Raw genomic sequence first — 18,714 nt, 5'->3', positions numbered from 1 at the left:
ACTTGGGAGTGGAGACAGACATTAATAAAAATCACACAGACGAATGACAGATACCACCAGGGACAAGGACATGGCTGAATGAGCATTTGTTCTGTGAGCTGAGATCTAATGGCATTGGATTAATCAGGTGAAAAAGGAAGAATTTAGCTGGAGGGAACAGCGTAGGTCTCAGCTACTTGGTGGGAGGAGCACAACTCATATAAGCGCTTGGAGGTGACTAGAATGGCTGTGGTGGAAGAAGAAATGTGTAGGGCGACACGAGGCTGGGGATGTATGGGGAATGTCTGCTAGGTCAACATGAGGAAGGATGGGGCAGACCATTTCCAGAGGTCCGAGTCAGGTGTGGGGGCTTGTGGTGCATCTTTAAGGATTTCTATCTGCAGGTAGGTCAGAGTCTCCTGAACAGTGTCCAGAACAATGTTGTCTCCCTCCTTTTTCTGGTGTGGGAGGGCTGTCTGGATGGTGACCTCATGTCTGCGAGGTCTGACCCCTGCTCAGTGAGATCCTAGAGAGCTCCCTGAGCTGGCTCACCAAGGAGGATGCTTGGGGGGGCCACTGGGAGTTCTTTGTGTCTCACTGAAGACTTGCCTTTGGCTAGTGAACAGAGTTCAAGGGCAGAGTTCTGACCTAGACCCTAGCTAGCTGACCACCTTCTTTAGGAGGGACTGAGAAGCCTTTCCGCTCCCTTTCTACATCTCTTCCTCCACTTTCAAGGGTTGGTGCTGTCACTTATTTCTCCTTCTCTCTCTCAACTCTGTAGCACCTACCACGTGCCAGGTACTGTTCTAAGCACTTTGCAAAAGTCATCTCCTTTAATTTAACTAAACTAGTCTTCATAAATATGATAGGCAATAATACTCTCCCTATTTTTCCCTTCCCCCATTTTTTATTACTATTATAACCATCTTAAAGTATACAGCTCAGTGGCATTAAGCACATTCATAGTGTTGTGCAACCATCATCTCTGTCTATTCCAGACCTTTTTTATTACCCCAAATGGACATCTCATACGCATTAAGCAGGCACTCCCTGTTTCCCCCTTAATCCAGCTTCTGGCAACCACTAACCTGCTTTCTGTCAGTGATTTGCCTGTTCTGGGTAATTCATAGAATGAATTCATGTGATACGTCGCCTTTTGTATATGACTTCTATGACCACTCACAGTGTTTTCAAGGTTCATCCATGTTGTAGCATGTATCATTGCTTCATTTCCTTTTCTATGACAAAAATTTTACTGTGTGGGTATACCATGTTTTGTTTATCCATTCATCTATTGATGGACATTTGACTTGTTAACATATCACATCTTGGCTATTTTGAATAGAGTTGCTGTGAACATTCATGAGAACACCTTCTTCCAATTTTTCATGCATGTACCTAGGCATGGAATTGCTGGCATACATGGTAAATCTGTATTTAACTTAGCGAGGAACTGCAAACTGTTTTCCAAAGTTGCCGCTCTGTTTCACATTCCCAGAAGCAATGTATGAGGTTACCAGTTTCTCTGAATCGTCAGCCCTTGTTTCATTAAAAAAAAAAAAATTATAACCATCCAATGTGTACGAAGTAGTGTTTCATTGTGGATTTGATCGCCTTTCTAATGACTAACATCATTGAGCATCTTTTCATGTGCTTCTCTGTTTGTATGTTTTAGGAGAAATGTCTACATAAGCTCTTTGTCCATTTTTTAAATTGTTGTTGGGTTTTTGGTTGGTTGAGTTTTAAGAGTTATCTCTGTTTTGGATACTAAACCTTTATTAGATTTATCATTTACAATTATTTTCTCCCATTCTGTGGCTTATCTTTTCACTCTCTCAATAGTGTCCTTTGATGTACAAAAGTTTTTAATCGTGATAAAGTCTGGATCATCCATTTTTTTTCTTTTGCTTGTGATTTTGGTGTATTATTTAAGAATCTATTGACAACTCCAGTGTGATGAAGATTTGCCTCCATGTTTTCTTCTAAGAATTTTCTAGTCTTAGCTTTTACTAGGTCTTTGATCCATTTTGAGTTAATTTTTGTATATCATGTGAGGTTCAACTTCATTCTTTTGCCAGTGGGTATCCAGTGGTACCAGCACCATTTGTTAAGAGACTGTTCTTTTCCCCCTCATCAAATGGCCTTGGCACTTGTCAGAACTAATTTGCCATATATGTTGAGGTGTATTGCTGGGTTCTGTATTTGGTTCCAATGGTCTGTATATATCTGTCTTTAATTTTCATTTTTTTAAAGATTTTATTTATTTTTCTAACAGAGATCAAAAGTAGGCAGAGAGGCAGAAAGAGAGGGAGAAGCAAGTAGGCAGAGAGGCAGACAGAGAGAGAGGGAGAAGCAGGCTCTGCTTCTGAGCAGAGAACTCATGTCCTTGATTCTTCATGTTGTCATACTGCTCTTTTCATTCCAGGAATAAACCCCACTTGATCATGATGCATAATCCTGTTAATATGCTACTGGCTATAGTTTGCTAACACTTTGTTGAGGATTTTTGCATCAGTATTCATGAAGGGTATTGGTCTATAGTTTTTATTTTTCCTGTGATGTGTTCATCTGGCTTTGGTATCAGGGTAGTGCTGGCCACATAGAATTAGTTACAATGTATTTCCTCCTATATAGTGTTTGGGCAGAGTTTGAGGAAGATTGAAGTTGATTTGTCTTTAAACATTTGGTAGAATTCACCAGTGAGAACTATCTGGTCTTGGGCTATTGTTTGTTGGGAGCTTCTATTTTTGAAGATGAGGAAACTGAGGCACAGAGAGGTTAAGTGACTTGCCTAAGGTCACAGTGCTGGTTAGTGACAGAGCCAGGATTTGAACCCAGGCATTCTGCCACCAGAGATCCTGCTTTAACATTACACTAGGCTGTGGCACCTTGATGGCTCAGCTAAGTGTCTGCCTTCAGCTCAGGTCATGATTTCAGGGTCCTGGGATTGAGCCCCACATTGGACTCCCTGCTCAGCGGAGAGCCTGCTTCTTCCTCTCCTCCCTTCTCCTGCTGTCTCTTATTAGCTCTGTCACTATTTCTGCCTCTTTCTTTCAAGTAAATGAATAAAATCTTAAAAACAAAACAAAACACATTACACTAGGCTGATCCTTTCCTTTACTGAGGATATTATCATGGTTGCCAAGTGTTTCTGTTAAGATTCTTTAAAACAAGCTCAAAGCATTGGGCCTTGGAGATTTAGTAGCTGGATCCTGGAACAGGTCCCAGAACTTCAGGAATCCTATACAACAAGGCCACAGAAGGACAGGGGCCAGGTCATCTCTGAGGTCCTCAGCAGATGAAACTGCTATAATTTTCTCTATATTTTGTCATTAAGAGATTCTTACCCAATACCTACACCTTCCACATCCAGCTATTCAGGTGTCAGTCCATGGCAAGACTCTGTTAGGACAGGTGTTTACCTCCTCTTGGGTCAATAAGAGGAGTGGCTGGTTATTTATTGCTGTGTAGCAAACTACTCCGAAACTTAGTGCTAAGAAGAATAAATTTAATTATTTCATGATTCTGTGGGGGCAAGAATCAGATGGGCTTGTGGGAATGTCTTTTCTCTGCTCCATGATATCTGGGATGCAAGCTGGGTTGGCTTGCATAGTTGGGGGCTGTGAAGCATCTTTTTCATGTGGCCTCTTTGCATGACCAGGTTGGGCAACCACAGGCAGTCAGACTGTTGCATGGCGGCTCACAGTTTCTCTTGGATGGAAGTAGAAAGTGCCAATTGCCCTAAAGGCCAGGTTCAGAAACACATATCCTCATTTTTAGTACTGCATTGATCCAACCAGTCTGGTCATTCCAAATTCACGGTGGGGGACACTAACACCCTATTTCTCCTTGAGAAGTAGTATGAGACCAGATGGAAGAATTTTCAGCTCTCTTTAATCCATCACTGGGGTTCGGGGGTGGGAGTGTTAGCATGGCCACCAGGGTCTCATCATGAGCTAGGCGGCCATTCAGTCAATATGTTCTATTTTAGAGTTTCTGTCCCCTGGTCTGGCCTCCAGACTCTAACCACTCCTCTTCCCTTTATATTCCCTCTTGCTTTAGGATGAATTAGGAGTGGAAAGAGAGTGTAGTATGATGGGGAGGGTGGAGGGCAGAATGATTCTGAGAGACTGTGGGGGAGGAGCAAGTAATGGCCCCCACATATGTCTGCACCATAATCCCCCAAAACCTGGGAATATGTTACTTAACACATCAAAAGAGCTTGGCAAATGGGATGAGCACGGAAATGGTGGGATTATCCAGGTGGGCCCAAACTAAAAATGTAAGCCCTGGAAAGAAGAGAACTTCCTCTGGCTGGAGGCAGAGGACATGTGGCAGAATGGGAGGTCAAAGCATGAGAAGGAGTTGATCTGCCTTTGTTAGCTTTGATGATAAAGGATGTCATAAGACAGGGGATATAGGTGGCTCTAAAGGCTAGGAATGACTGTTGGCTGACAGAATGAAAAATGAGGGAAATGGGGACCTCAGTCTTGAAGTTATATGGAGCTGAGTTCTGTCAACACCCTGAATAGCCCAGAAGCAGAGTCTCCTCCAGATCCCCCAGATGAGAGCTTTGTTCCCTCACACATTGATTTTGGGCATGAGACCTCAAGAAAAGAACCCCACCAAGCTCACTGGACTAGAGAACTGTGAAATAAAATATGGGTTTTCTGAGCCACTAAGTTTGTGGTAATTGGCTATAGGAGCAGTAAAAAATGAAGACAGATGCTAATATCTGCTCAAAAGCCAGGGAGGTAAAAATCAAAGCTTTCCAGATAAAGTGTCATGCTGATCTGGCCTGTGCCCTGATGCTGTGCACAAACCCTGTACCCGCCACTGAACTTCAGGGGAAACCACAGAGTGTATCACGTCTCCAAGCACCTCCTAGAGACTAGGCATGCGATGCTGGTTCCTGCCCTAGAGAACTGCTTGGGTGGAAAGCCTCCAACAAATGAGAGCCAGGAACAAGGCATGTGCCATGGTAGGCTATGGAGAAGCTCTAATCCACATAATGCACCTGGGATGGACAGGGACCACTGCTTTCCCCAGGGTGTCTCTCACCCCCTTGAGGCTAGGTTCTTTCTACCTGCTGGATTATCTCCCTTCTTGCCCCATAGGAGTTGTCCTGGACCAATCTCAGCACCCAGGATGTAGGCCAGGGTGATCTCTGACGGACTCCATCCAACTGATTTTATTTCCCCAGGGTGACCAATGGCCAGGTCTGAGGAGCAAAGAATGTGCCGCTGGGTTCCTCTGCTGTGCAGAGCCGGATGACACTTTCCTGTGTTCCTCAAGGCCTCTAGAGTACTTCTCTGATCCTTGGGTGACCCAGCCAAGGGCTAAGAGAATTCTTCGGTGGCTCTCAAGGTCATGTCAACTCTAGGGCCCTTGGGATAAAGAAAGAACGAGTGTGTTGCTAGAAGGCACTTTTCCGACAGAAAAGCTGAAGGAGATGGTACCTCTGTCAGGGCTCCCACAGAAGTAGACCCTGAGATGAGCATTCAGGGGTAGCCAGTTCATTTGGGAGTGGTCCTGGGAAGCAGTCTAGGGTGCTGGGGAGTGGGGCTGGGAAGAGAAATCCAGTAGACCAGCTTCCACAGTGGGTTCCTGGTGCTCAGTCCCCTAGAGAGCCCTGGAAGGTGATAGAACCACATAGGGATGGGCCTCTGGGGGGCGAGGGAGTTGGACTATTTATATTCCAACCCATGAATCATTGGTGGAAGGCTGCTGGGGTTGGGGCAATCCTTAGTTCTTCTGGCTGTGGCTTTGGAAGAAGTCCTTGGTACAGAGTGATAAAAGGTCTGAGGATGTGTGGGTCCCTGCTGGTCAGCACTAAAACTGGGTATTTGTTCTGGGCTCTTCCATTAGGGGCCAGTTAGAGAATAGCCCACTGCAGCCTTGATTCTTTTGGGTCATCCCAGGTTGAGGCATGAAGTGGGATCTCATTCCTTTGCCTATGGTTCTGAGGCCTAGTTTGTGTCTGTATCCTGCTCAGGGCCTTACCTTTGGTCTGCTATGGAAGGTTCAGTCTTCCCATCCTTGCCCTGAGCCTGTTCAAGCCTAGCCAGGTCATTGAATAGCAGGTGTGGAGCCTGGAGGGCCATCTGCTAAAGGCAAGGGTGGGGGCCTGTAACTCCTGGCACCCACTGGGAGTGGCCTCTGTTTTCTGGCATTGAAGCTTCTTATCCCTGGACAGGACAGGGGCCACACAGGACACATTGGGGCTTGATCTCTGGCTGTCCAGTTTTCTTGGTCTCTGCATCTTGGTGTTGCTTTGACACCATAGTGGCTGTGGCTGAGGACAGTGTGATGGCCCCTCACCTGGGAAAGCCCCCCAGCGCATGGCAGGGACTGATGGAAGTGTCCCCCTTAGAGCTGTGAAAAGGCCTGGTACTTCTGCATTCAGCCAAAGATTGCAAGGAAGCCAGATCCCCCCATTTTGTGGACTCTTTTGCTCAAGAATGGACTTTGTCGGGGCACCTGGGTGGCTCAGCGGGTTAAGCCGCTGCCTTCAGCTCAGGTCATGATCTCAGGGTGCTGGGATCGAGTCCCGCATCGGGCTCTCTGCTCAGCGGGGAGCCTGCTTCCCTCTGTCTCTCTCTGCCTGTCTCTCCATCTACTTGTGATTTCTCTCTGTCAAATAAATAAATAAATAAATAAAATCTTTAAAAAAAAAAAAAAGAATGGACTTTGTCTATCACATGTTTAGGCCTGGACTGTGTGGCTTCTCACCCTGGGCTGTGAAGCTCAAAGTGGGAAGGAAATTGACCATAAATCTCTGTTTGTATGAATTAGCCAAGTGCAAGGTAGTCATCACCTTCAACCAAGGACTTCGGGGAGGGCGCGTGGTGGAGCTGAAGAAGATCGTGGATGAAGCTGTGAAGCACTGCCCAACCATCCAGCATGTCCTGGTGGCTCACAGGACAGACAACAAGGTCCACATGGGTCATCGGGACATCCCCCTTGAGCAGGTGTGTTTGCTTTGCTCTGTACAGTTGGAGGAGGAGGGGTAATTATTGGGTACACTGGGTCTGAGTTCAACCCAGGTTGAAAACACTGGGTTTTCAACCTGGGTCCCCTAAATGTGCTCAGGGTTCCCCAGTGGTATCTGATGGGCTTATATTGTGGTTGGGGAGCTGGAACTCAGATGCAGCAAATGTACTGAAACAGTGTAATAGAAACAGTGTAATAGAAATGACTGGATCCTTCCCTTTGTGTTCCCTGCATCTGGAGTTGAACTAAGGTAGGATAGAAAAGGCAAACTGAACCCAGTCTGCCAAGTCCTTTAGGTATCAGGTGAGAGGTATTTTCAGAGAGGGTGAATGGGGGCAGAGGTTAACTTCCTTGGATGGGACTGTGTATGTCTTCCCCCTTCCAGGAAATGGCCAAGGAGGACCCTGTGTGTGCCCCAGAGAGCATGGGCAGTGAGGACATGCTCTTCTTGCTGTACACTTCGGGGAGCACTGGGACCCCCAAGGGACTCGTCCACACTCAGGCGGGCTACCTGCTGTATGCCGCCCTGACACACCGGGTATGTGCCTTGTTGGGGGAGGCTGAGGGTGGGAGGAGTCACGCCTTTGTGGCTGGGCTCTGGGTAGGGGGCCTTCAGAGCCTGGGTTAGGGCTAGAACTCCTGCTATAACCTAGAGCCTGTATGTGTGAGGGCCTAATGTTTCTCCTAGTATGTTTGGGAGTGGGGTGCTCTAAGTTGTGACACTGGCACTCTGCATAGGTGGGTGTGGGGCCCGAGTTTCTGTGCTTGTTGAAAGAGTCCAGGTCTCTAATCTGAGGCTCACTGCTGGCCTTTAGCCCCTTTGCCCCTGTGTCCTTGCCATCGTTTGCTCTGGAGGAGTCTGGCTCTCCCCAGGCCCAATATGCTCCTTTTGCTACAGCTGTGTTCTGATGCTCAGGGGCCCAGGTGTAAGCACCTAAGTGCCCTCCTGGGCCCCTTCATCCATAAGAAATGTAAAAAATCATATTTTACAACTGAGTTGGTATAGAGATGGATATGCTACTTTTACATATTAAATGTCTACTTCTACTTAGTAGATCTTTTTTTTTTTTCTTTTTTTTCTGGTGTTTAAAGAAAGTAAAACATTTTCATATGCCCTTAAAGGTATTCTGGGCTTGGATCACTGGGGCCACATTTTAAAAGTAAAATTAGAAAAAAGATTTACTTTTCTTAAGGAAATCTAAGTCCATTATGTGGGAATTGTGTTATAGTGGACCACCCTTTAGGGCCTATAAAGAACATGGTGTGACATGCTTTTATTCTCATAAATGCATTTAAAAAACAGGCCTGATTTGAATGTGGGTGGGTTGGGGGGAGTTTGTGGTTTAATGGGCATCCCTGATCACTTGAGGAATAGTTGACATTTCCTAGGGAGGATTTGGTTTCAAGATAGTGTTTATGGACCTGACTGCTGCAAAAATTGAAACTCAGCTCTAGCTGGTACCAGCAGCAAAGGGGAAGTGACTGGCCTGGTGACCAGCAAGCCCAGGCTCATCCAAGAAGGGCTCAGACATTGGTCCTGGGTGGTGCTGTCTTTCCTTCCTTGGCTCCCTTCCTCTGTGCTGACCACATTCCTCCCAGTGGCTGGAGAGAGCCTCCTAGCCCCACCAAAGTCCAGGCCCCCATTTGGACCCAGTCACTGTGGCTGGGGGTTGGGGAGGAAGGTACTGATTGGCCAGGGTTATTCACATAGGAGGTGAATCTCATGAAATGAATGTGGCAAGCAGCAGGGGCTGGGAGACAGGTAGAAGGCATGCACACTGCACATGACACAGTCTCTGAGTGGCAATGTACTGATCCCACTGTCAGCCACCCACACCCAGGGCTAACAATGTTGAAAGCGAGCCCGCAAGATGGATGTGGTACAGAACTAGGCAGAGCAGACAGGTATTACTTGAGCCCAAATGAATAATAAAACAGTTGTCTTCTGCTTCCTGGGTCACCTGAATATGCCACAGAACCTTCTTGACCTTAGTGTTCTCTGGAAAACCCCACCTTTCCTCAGCTTTCGGTGGGTACATCATGTAAATAAAAATACCTTGAAAAATATAACTACTAAGAGCAAATACCAAGAACTTCACAGAGTAGATCAAATTTTTTCCACCAGTTTTTAGTACAGTTAACATTAGGGAAGCTATAAATGTGGTGAGAGATTCTTTTTTGTGTTTTCCACTTGTTACCAGAACCCAGTCTATATGAGCAAAAGAAGTCAGGGTATAGGTATCTTTTGAATTTCTCTTCAATAAGAGATGTTTTTTTGAAGCATTAGGAATAGAAATTTTCAGCCTTTTGTAGATGAAAGCATGAACACATGTAAAGGACATTAGGACCATTGGTTCTTCAGGGAAAAGGATAGTTGGTTCTATTGGTTCCCACGGGGGTGGGAACTCAGGGTTGCCTGCTGGGCCCTTTGGAGCACGGCTGGCCACAGGCACTTGTTCCCGTTCCCAGAACTGTAGGGAGAGATATCTCCAGCCCCAGGGAAGAGTTGGCAGTTTGGGTCCAAGTTGTACTAAAAATTCTTTTGGTCCCTGAATGCTGTGGGGCTTAGGAGGTCAGCATCCTGATTCTCCACGACAGTGAAAACACAGTCCTCCTTGAAAGAGTCATCCCTCCCCCTTGGGTCACAGCTGCACAGGGCCCAGGCTGTCTCAAGACCACTGTGCTGTATGTGGACTCCTGGAGAATCTCAGTGTTCATTTGGGGCAGCAAGAAACTGGGCCACTCACCCGAAGATTTAAAAGAAAATCTTTTCATTGGAAAACAATACAGAGTAGAATCCAGAAAACCATCCAAATCAAGTGTGTGGCTTGAAGAATTATGAAAAGGCAAACGCCACTTTGGTCACATAAGCCCTTCCTCCCTGTCTGACTACAGCCCCTCCCTGTATCCTGACTGATAGCGTCATGGTCCCATGTTTCCCCTCTTCTAGCTTTGTCACCCAGTATGTGTCCCCTGATCCTATAGCTTACTCTTGCCTGCTGACGCTTTTTTGAGATGTCTTTTAAGGCTTTTTTAACCTGTTGTTTCTCTGTCCCTTCTGTTTCCTTACACTTTTCTGTGGCACCCAGCAGTTTTATCCCTTTGTCCTCTGTGTTTCCTGAAAAGGGACATTCAGATTCAGGCTCTGGTGGGACCCTGTGGTGAGAATACAGGAGACACATAGTCTCTCTGCTCAGGCTCTCAGAAGCTGATGATGCTTGAGGCATCTTTTTGGCTTTCATGTTTTTGTAATTTTTAAGGGCTCTAAGAAGATTGTGATATAACTAGTGCAGGGTGCCCTTATTTTAGACTTATAACTAGATGGTATTTTGTACACTTGTGGCCACCACCTGCATCCAGATGTGGGGTATCTCCAGCTCTTAAAGGCATGAAAGCCCCCCCAAAACCCCCCCAGCAGGGCCGGCACTTGCATGACCTCCAGCATACAGATTAGCTTTGGTTGGCTGGGGCTCACCCAACATACACCTGGAGTCTGGCTTCTTTCACTGTTGCCTGCGAGAGTCAGCGTGTTGTGGGTGACAGTAACTGTCTTGTCACTGCTATAGCTGCACAGAGCCCCAGCAATGCACTTGTTTTTCCTGCTCTTAATAGCCTTAGGCGCAGCTGTGTTTTGCATTTACAGAACAGTGTTAGTGACCTGTGGGAATGTGGGGTGACAGGCTCCTGATGGCCTCTTCTATTTCTGCAGCTTGTGTTTGACTACCGGCCAGGTGACGTCTTCGGCTGTGTGGCCGACATTGGCTGGATCACAGGACACAGCTATGTGGTGTACGGACCCCTGTGCAATGGAGCAACCAGTGTCCTTTTTGAGAGTACCCCGGTTTACCCTGATGCTGGTGAGTACTGGGGATGCACACAGGGTCCCCCCGAGGGAGCTGGAGGAAAGAGAAGTTCACAGGAGGGTGGGGTAGAGGTCTTTGATCTGGCCCGGCTGTGGTCCTTGTGGTCCTGTGGCATAGCTGCCAAATTCTTCGCCCTGGGAGGTGGGCTGGGGCTAGGGGTGGGGTCTGCAGTAGGATCAGATAGTCATAGATTTGTCACTGAAAGCCATCTCAGGACAGCCCACTCCAGCGTTCCTGTCCCCCTAGCAAACTGGGTGCCTTGGGCCATCCCCTTAGCACTGTTCCTCTCTCCTCTCTGGCCACCTAACCAGATCCAGCCCTTCCTCAACCCTCAGGACAGCTGCCAACCTCCCATTACCCAAGACAGAGGGGACTTTATCCAGCTCTGTGCCTGTGCTCTCTGTCAGACAGTATTGCCTGTGGCCTGGAGCCACGTCCGTGCATGGAGATCACTTTGAGGACCCACATCTTGCTCACTTTGGCATCTTCCTCTGAGGCAGCACAAAACCCCAAGAATTTGTTGTAATGCGATGGAATGGTGGTGGCTCTGCCAGGAGGCTCTTGCCAAACCCTCCACGGTGCTAACAGTGATGTGTGTGGAACTTCTTTGTCACCTCCCCTGCTCCTCTCCAGCTTCCTGATGGACTAGGATGCACTCTCAGATAAATGTGCAGGCCATCTTAGATGTGATCTCAGGCATGTCACTTCAGCCCCTCGAAGCTCTGCTCACTCTGTGTGTAGAGCCATGGTGGCTAGTTGTGGGGGATTGTGGGGAATCAGGTGAGTAAGTGCTAAGAGAATTGCCCTGCTCCCCAGGGCTCGCTCAGTGGTGGCTGCCGCTGTGCCAGGGGAAGCACCAGTAACCCCTTTAGAGACCATTTTTGGTGTGACTGAACACAAGTTCTATGTCAGTACGGCATGGGTTATTTTTAAAATTCACAGTGATACCTCTTTGAACTGATCCTTGCTGTATCTTTTGGGTAACACCCTGTGAATGCAGCCATCCAGAGCCAGATGGAGGCTATTGCCAAATGTGCTGGCCCTGGATGGGGGGTATGCTGGGAGATGATTGCCACGGGGAGCCCCTTCTCAGAGGGCTCCCTTCCCATTTCATCAATGGGTCGTTGGGATTCCATTTCTGTGAACACAGGTATTTGCCTGTATCCAGTGCACAGTAACTGTTGACTGATTTCTAAATAAGTTAGATAACGTGTGGTAGACACAGACTGACAGTGAACTTGGGCCCTTCTGTAGGTCGATACTGGGAGACGGTGCAGAGGTTAAAGATCAATCAGTTCTATGGGGCCCCGACGGCTGTCCGGCTGCTGTTGAAATATGGCGACTCCTGGGTGAAGAAGTATGACCGCTCTTCCCTGAGGACCCTGGGGTCAGGTGAGTGACCCACCGTAGAGTAGAGCCAGTGAAGGATTCCAGATGGCTTTAATCATGAAGGCTGTGTGGCTGTGTCTGTGGTGAATTCAAACAGTGCCAGGCTAAATAGGAAACAGAGGTCCCTGCCCGTAAGCAGCTTCCTGGAGGCCCTGGCTGATCGTGGCCTGGGGCTCAACATTCCAGACGTTTCTGTGCTTCATCTTTATTATGAAAACCTGGTAAAGAAGCTCAAGCCCTTCTTTAGTGGCCGCATGGGATTGCAGTATGAGGGGAATTGACTGTGGGTCACGAAGGTGCTCCCCTGTGCTGGGGGCCGACAACCCCCAAGGACTGTGGTAAGCACACTGTGCTGTGTGTTGCTCTTGCTGTAGATATTTCCAAAGCAGAGGGTTTCGAGATCCAAGATTATCTCCACTTGTGATTTTGACAGAGGTGGCCAAGCCCCATGAATGCACTTTGGAAAGAGGTTGTGGGGTTATTTCAGGTGATATGGTGAGGTGGAGGGTACCCAAGCCCTTTCTGTCTCCTTTTCCTGACTCCTGTCATTTCTGCCCCTACACATGCTGTCAGTAGGGGAACAGGGCGGAGAGTGGTGAGTCTGAGATGCCTCTCTTGGCACATTCCCTCTGTGGAGGGTGAAGCCTGCATGTCGTGAAGGGAGTCATGTGGTTGGAGAACACCTACCCTCCAACGCTGGGGCTGTGAGGTGCTCCTGCACTCTGGGCCTGGCAGTGCTTGGGACCTGAGGGCAGGTGGAGGGCCACAGAAACTCAGATCCTCCAGGTGCCATCTGCAGACCACCTAAGTGGGCCCAGGAGCTAGGTCAGGTTAGTGGTGAAGGGAGGTTTGAGTTTCCAGACGTGCTCTGCTAAGGAAGACTCACAAGGACCCCAGTGACAGGGTAAATGCTCCAAGTGCTTCAGAAGGAGGTGCCCAACACTTGCCTTAGAGTGGGGGAGCCCGTCCTAGCTCAAAGCTGCCTCATCCGGGCATCCCCTTAGCCAGACAGGCTTCTGGGGTCCTCACTCCATACGTCACCAGACCCACTTCCTCTCCTAGACCAGGCATGGAGCAGCTTGGCAACAGGGAGCACACACAGAGCCTTCTCCAGACTCTCTGTATTTTGCTGGTGTTGTGGGCACTTTCCTGCCATGTAACCAGTGCCAGGAGGAGAGTGCTACAGGGGTTCCCTTGGAACCTGGTTGTTACTAAGTAGTGCTGGCAGGCAGACAAACAGCACTGGGCACCTGCTCACATGGGAGCAATGTGGACCAGTAAGCTGCATGCTTGGCCAGAGCCCATGTGGTGCTGTCCCCCACTGAGGCTCTGCCGCTCTGGCTGCTTCCCGACATCTGAATTAGTCCTCACAGCACACCACGCTACGGGCGAATTGACTTCATTTAATCCTACCAGTCAGCAGAACCCAGCTTCCTCAGGACTTTTACCCCAAGATTTGCTTTACACTTCTTTTTAACTTTTAATTTCACAAGTGACACATAGTTCTCTTACTGAGAAAAAGAAACAATTGGAACACTGTCAAGTATGACATCCTCCGTGAGCGTGGCTCCAGGCAACCATGCTGCTTGTGCCCCTTTTGAGCCCTTCTGCACAGTCATGTTCCCGTGAGAGACAGTATGGTTCTAAGATGTCTGCTTTCACGTAAACATGATCATGGTCTGGCGGTCTTGCCCCTGTGGTTGGAGATCTGGGCTGCTGGCAGTTTCTCAGTGTACCTCATGGCAGCCTCTTAACGTCCTTGTGGGTGTGGGTGAGTGCAGGAGTAATGCATACAACAACCAGCCCCCATGTGACCAGCATGGGAGCCCCTGGCCAGGTCAGGCCGCGGCGCGTCGTGGGTCGTCCTGAGCAAGAGGCAACCAGAGTGGGAGTGTTTCACTGTTCTAGCAGTGGTATGTGTAAGCTGGTCGATTCTGGCTGAGTGCCAGTCTTACATGGCTGTTTCATTAGGGTCATAGCTTAGCCACTGTGGCTGCACCACTGACTGGGTTGCTTATAAACAACATGAATTTATCTCTCACAGTTGTTGGGGCTGGGAAGTCCCTAATCAAGGTGCCAGCATGATTGTCTTCTAGGGACGGCCCCCTTCCTGGGTTTGTAGATGGTACCTTTTCCCTATGTCCTCACGTGAGTGGGGGGGAAGAGGGAACTCTGTGTGGTCTATTTTGTAAGAACACTAACCCCATTCCAGAGTGCTTCATGACCTCCCAAAGTCCTTACCTCCCAATACTATCATCTTTGGGGGTTAAGATGTCAACATATGAAATCTTGGTTGGGGGACACACACCTGGAGATTACAGTGGGTAGACACTGAGAAGTTGGGTTGTAGAGTCCTAGGGTAGAAAGCCATTTATTTGTGTGTGGGGGGGCATATATACATAGCAGTTGTTATATTATACACATAGTTGACCTTTGAACAACATCTGCTTGAACTGTGTGGGACCTACTTAACACATGGATTTTTTTCAATAAATACAGTATAGGACTGTAAATGTATTTTCTTTATGATTTTCTTATATTTTTTTAAAGATTTTTTAAAAATTTCTTTTCAGCATAACAGTATTCATTGTTTTTGCACCACACGCAGTTCTCCATGCAATCTGTGCCCTCTCTAATACCCACCACCTGGTTCCCCCAACCTCCCACCCCCTGCCCCTTCAAAACCCTCAGATTGTTTTTCAGAGTCCGTAGTCTCTCATGGTTCACCTCCCCTTCCAATTTCCCTCAACTCCCTTCTCCTCTCTAACTCCCCAAGTCCTCCATGCTATTTGTTATGCTCCACAAGTAAGTGAAACCAAATGATAATTGACTCTCTCTGCTTGACTTACTTCACTCAGCATTCCCGTCCATGTTGCTACAAAAGTTGGGTATTCATCCTTTCTGATGGAGGCATAATACTCCATAGTGTATATGGACCACATCTTCCTTATCCATTCGTCCGTTGAAGGGCATCTTGGTTCTTTCCACAGTTTGGCGACCGTGGCCATTGCTGCTATAAACATTGGGGTACAGATGGCCCTTCTTTTCACTCCATCTGTATCTTTGGGGTAAATACCCAGTAGTGCAATTGCAGGGTCATAGGGAAGCTCTATTTTTAATTTCTTGAGGAATCTCCACACTGTTTTCCAAAGTGGCTGTACCAACTCACATTCCCACCAACTGTGTAAGAGGGTTCCCCTTTCTCCACATCCTCTCCAACACATGTTCTTTCCTGTTTTGCTAATTTTGGCCATTCTAACTGTTATAAGGTGGAGATATATTTATTTGATAGAGAGAGAGAACAGGAAAGGGAACATAAGCAGGGGGAGGGAGAGGGAGAAGCAGGATTCCTACTCAGCAGAGAGCCCGATGTGGGGTTTGAACCCTGGACCCCGGGATCATGACCTGAGCCAAAGGCAGACTCTTAATGACTGAGCCACCCAGGCATCCCTCTTTATGATTTTCTTAATTTTTTTTTCTTATCTTTGTCTTACTTTCTTGTAAGAATACAATATGTTGATACATACAGCATACAAAATGTGGGGTGAATGTTTATGTTATTGGTGAGGCTTCTAATCAACAGCAGGCTATCAGTAGCTAAGTTTTGCTTAACTTAGTTATATATAAACAAAGTCCCAGTTATACTCAGATTTTTGGCTGCCTAGGATGCTGGCACCCCAACCCCTGTGATGTTCAACCACCAACTGTTGTACATGTATCTAAAACCGCCACCTAGATCAAGCCTTAGAAATTTCCAGACCAAAGAACATTCCCTTATGGCCCCTCCCAGTCAGTAACCACCCACCATCCCCTCACACACACCTTTTGACCATGCCATGCAGGGACTGATGTGCTTGTCCTTGAACTTTGCACAGCTGGGTTCAGGCGGCCTATGCGGCTCCTGCATCTGCAGGGCTGCAACTATCTGGGCAGCCCTGCTGAGGGTGGCTGCGGTTCTGTTCTTGTGCTCTTGTGCTGTGTATCTCGTGGACACTGATGGTTTACTTCTCTGTCCTCTTCTTAATGGCACTTATGGTTTTTAACTGCGGTGATCCTCCTTGTGTGTGAACACATCTGCTTTCTTTTCTATAGGCCAGGAGTGATGTTCTTGAGAATAAGATAAGTGTAGGTGTAGCTATAGTAGATTTCCACCACAGCTTCCTAAGTAGTCGTAGCAGGTGTGTGCGCTGCTATGTGTTAACAGACACATGCGGTTTCTCCCAGCTGCATACCAAATTACGCTCCTGTACTGTACTGTTTCTCTCACTTTGCTTTTTTTTTTTTCTCTTTTTTCTTTTTTCTTTTGTGAAGTGAACTGAAAGTGTATTAAGTGAAGGTGAGAACAGGAAGGAAAGAAAAAAGCTCTCTAGAGGGAGAGGGATTCTGATTGGGCTGCCAATCAGTCTTTCATGGTCAGTCTTCTATAGGAAACCGACCAGGGAACTGAAATCTTTTTTACCACTGATGATTACTTCTCCTTTGAATATCTCATCTCTGATATCTAAGGCAAACATGGTTGTCTGCTTCTGTTTCCTTATCTCTGGTTTCCTCACACCTCAGCATTTCTGGGATTTTGGGTAAGCCTAACATGTAGCCCCCTACCTCTCTCTCCCTACCTGGCCCTGCCTATCCCTTACTCATTTTTCATGTTTACAGCACTCCTAAAGGTAACCCTGAACCCATTAGCAGTCACTCACCATCTCTTCCAACTGCCCTTTCCCCTACCCCAACTCTAAAACCGCCATGAATCTAACTTTCTGTCTGTCTAGAGTTGCTTATTCTGGACAGTTCATATACATGGAATTACATATAAGGGTGTTACACACAACTAATGAATCATTGAACACTGCATCAAAAACTAATGATGTATTTTATGTTAGCTAATTGAACATAATAAAAAAATAGAAAGCTACTGACCAAAATCGGAAAATAAAATAAAATAAAAAGTAAAAAAAAAAAAAAATTTAATGAGGGGTGCCTGGGATGTTTAGTGGGTTAAGGCTATTTAAGGTTTATTTCTCTCATATTCTAGGCAACTTTTAAAATTTTTGACCTGATGGTGAAAATATCTGGTAATTTGTATTTTTTGGCACCACAAATCTGATGAATCTCACTGTTTTTTCAAGTTTCCTCTTACGTCCTTTAGGGAAATTACAGAGCTGTTTTCCCTGTAGAAACCTATAGTTTTTGGTTTCAGGTTTATTGAGGTCTATTATATTGTTTCTCTTTTTGTGTGTGGTTTCAGTGGGAGAACCGATCAACTTTGAGGCTTGGGAGTGGCTCCACAAGGTGGTGGGGGACAGCAGATGCACGTTGGTGGACACGTGGTGGCAGACAGGTGAGAGTCCCCAAGGAGAAGGGGCCCAGGCATGCCTTCGGAACCTGGTGCCAGGATCACTTGCGGTGTATGATAGCACGTGAGAACATGTGGCCGAGCCCGAGTCTTGGAGGGTCAAGTATGAGTGAGGCTCTGCGATTGCCATCCAACACCGCTAATGCCTCAGCCCCTCAGGTGGTTGGAAATCCCAGTGTCTGGAGTGAGAGGCAGAGCCAGGCTGAGGGATTCCAGCTGGAGGACTCGGGATATGTAATGACGTCTCTGAGCCTTGGGTTCCTCATTTGTGAAGTGGGGGTGCTCCACTACAGGCCCTATGAGGATGGAGGGAGGTGATAGAACTGCTGTATGTTGTCTGAGGCCTGATAGGTAGTAGGTGCTTAGCTAAACGGTCATTTTCCTGCTGGGCCCGCATGCCCAAAACAAGTACAACCGATGCAAATGAGCTGACTGTAAGGGACCAGAGTCTAAATTTAGATTTTAGTGGGAAAGCACTTTGTTTTTCTGTGCCATTTGGTTTTTCTCTGCCCTCTGTCCTCTGGGGTATCTGACTTACTGGGATGTTTAGGGCAAGAGACCACCACTGATGTAATAAATGTAGCCAACTGGGATCTTGTTCTTCAAGAAGCCAGAAAGTGAGGCAATGCAAATAGCTCCATTCTCCATTTGGGAAGGCTCAGAATGGAGGCTTTCTGCAACTGAGTCTCCTGAGGCATTTCCATGCAGGCTGAGAGAGGGGAATGCCAAAGAAAATACTTGAGAACAGAACTGTGGGCATTGCTTTTCATTATTTAGAGTGTGGGGGTGGGGAGCACTGGCCCAGAAGCAGTTCATTTCCTCTGTCTTCCTGTCCAAGCAGGTGGACTCTGTCCTTTTCTGCAGAGCTGAGGATGAGGGGAAGCAGCACCTGTCCCTGTGGAGTGCCCCAGCTCCTGGGACTGACCCCTCCGCTTTGGGCCCACATCTTATTTCCGCAGAACCCAAGTCTGGTCTTGCCTCAGAAAGATATCTTTGTGTCACTGGGGCCAAATAGGGATAAACACCCATCTCCCACCTCGGGGCAGCATTTGTGTGTCCATTGCGGACCCCTGATGGCATGTCTAGATAAAACATCTCAGTAGTTCCTGGGTCCAGTGTGCACTTCTTCTCTATTTT

The 18,714-nt window shown here is 47.4% G+C and overlaps 1 protein-coding gene across 2 annotated transcripts in view; it reads left to right on the top strand.

Annotated features, from left to right (window-relative positions):
• ACSS1 (acyl-CoA synthetase short chain family member 1) overlaps window positions 1–18,714 on the top strand; it is a 61,936-nt gene that overhangs the window by 29,946 nt on the left and 13,276 nt on the right. For both annotated transcript variants that reach the window (XM_032351593.1, XM_032351594.1), the window contains 5 exons: window positions 6,775–6,950; window positions 7,358–7,510; window positions 10,682–10,829; window positions 12,090–12,227; window positions 17,470–17,562. In XM_032351593.1, coding sequence (XP_032207484.1) covers window positions 6,775–6,950; window positions 7,358–7,510; window positions 10,682–10,829; window positions 12,090–12,227; window positions 17,470–17,562 — 708 coding nt within the window. The remainder of the gene's footprint in view (window positions 1–6,774; window positions 6,951–7,357; window positions 7,511–10,681; window positions 10,830–12,089; window positions 12,228–17,469; window positions 17,563–18,714) is intronic.

This window comes from Mustela erminea, chromosome 7 (genome assembly GCF_009829155.1).
Source record: "Mustela erminea isolate mMusErm1 chromosome 7, mMusErm1.Pri, whole genome shotgun sequence".
Classification (NCBI taxonomy): Eukaryota; Metazoa; Chordata; class Mammalia; order Carnivora; family Mustelidae; genus Mustela; species Mustela erminea.
The sequence above is the reverse complement of the archived record's forward strand: the minus strand, read 5'-3'. Positions and strand labels throughout refer to the sequence as shown.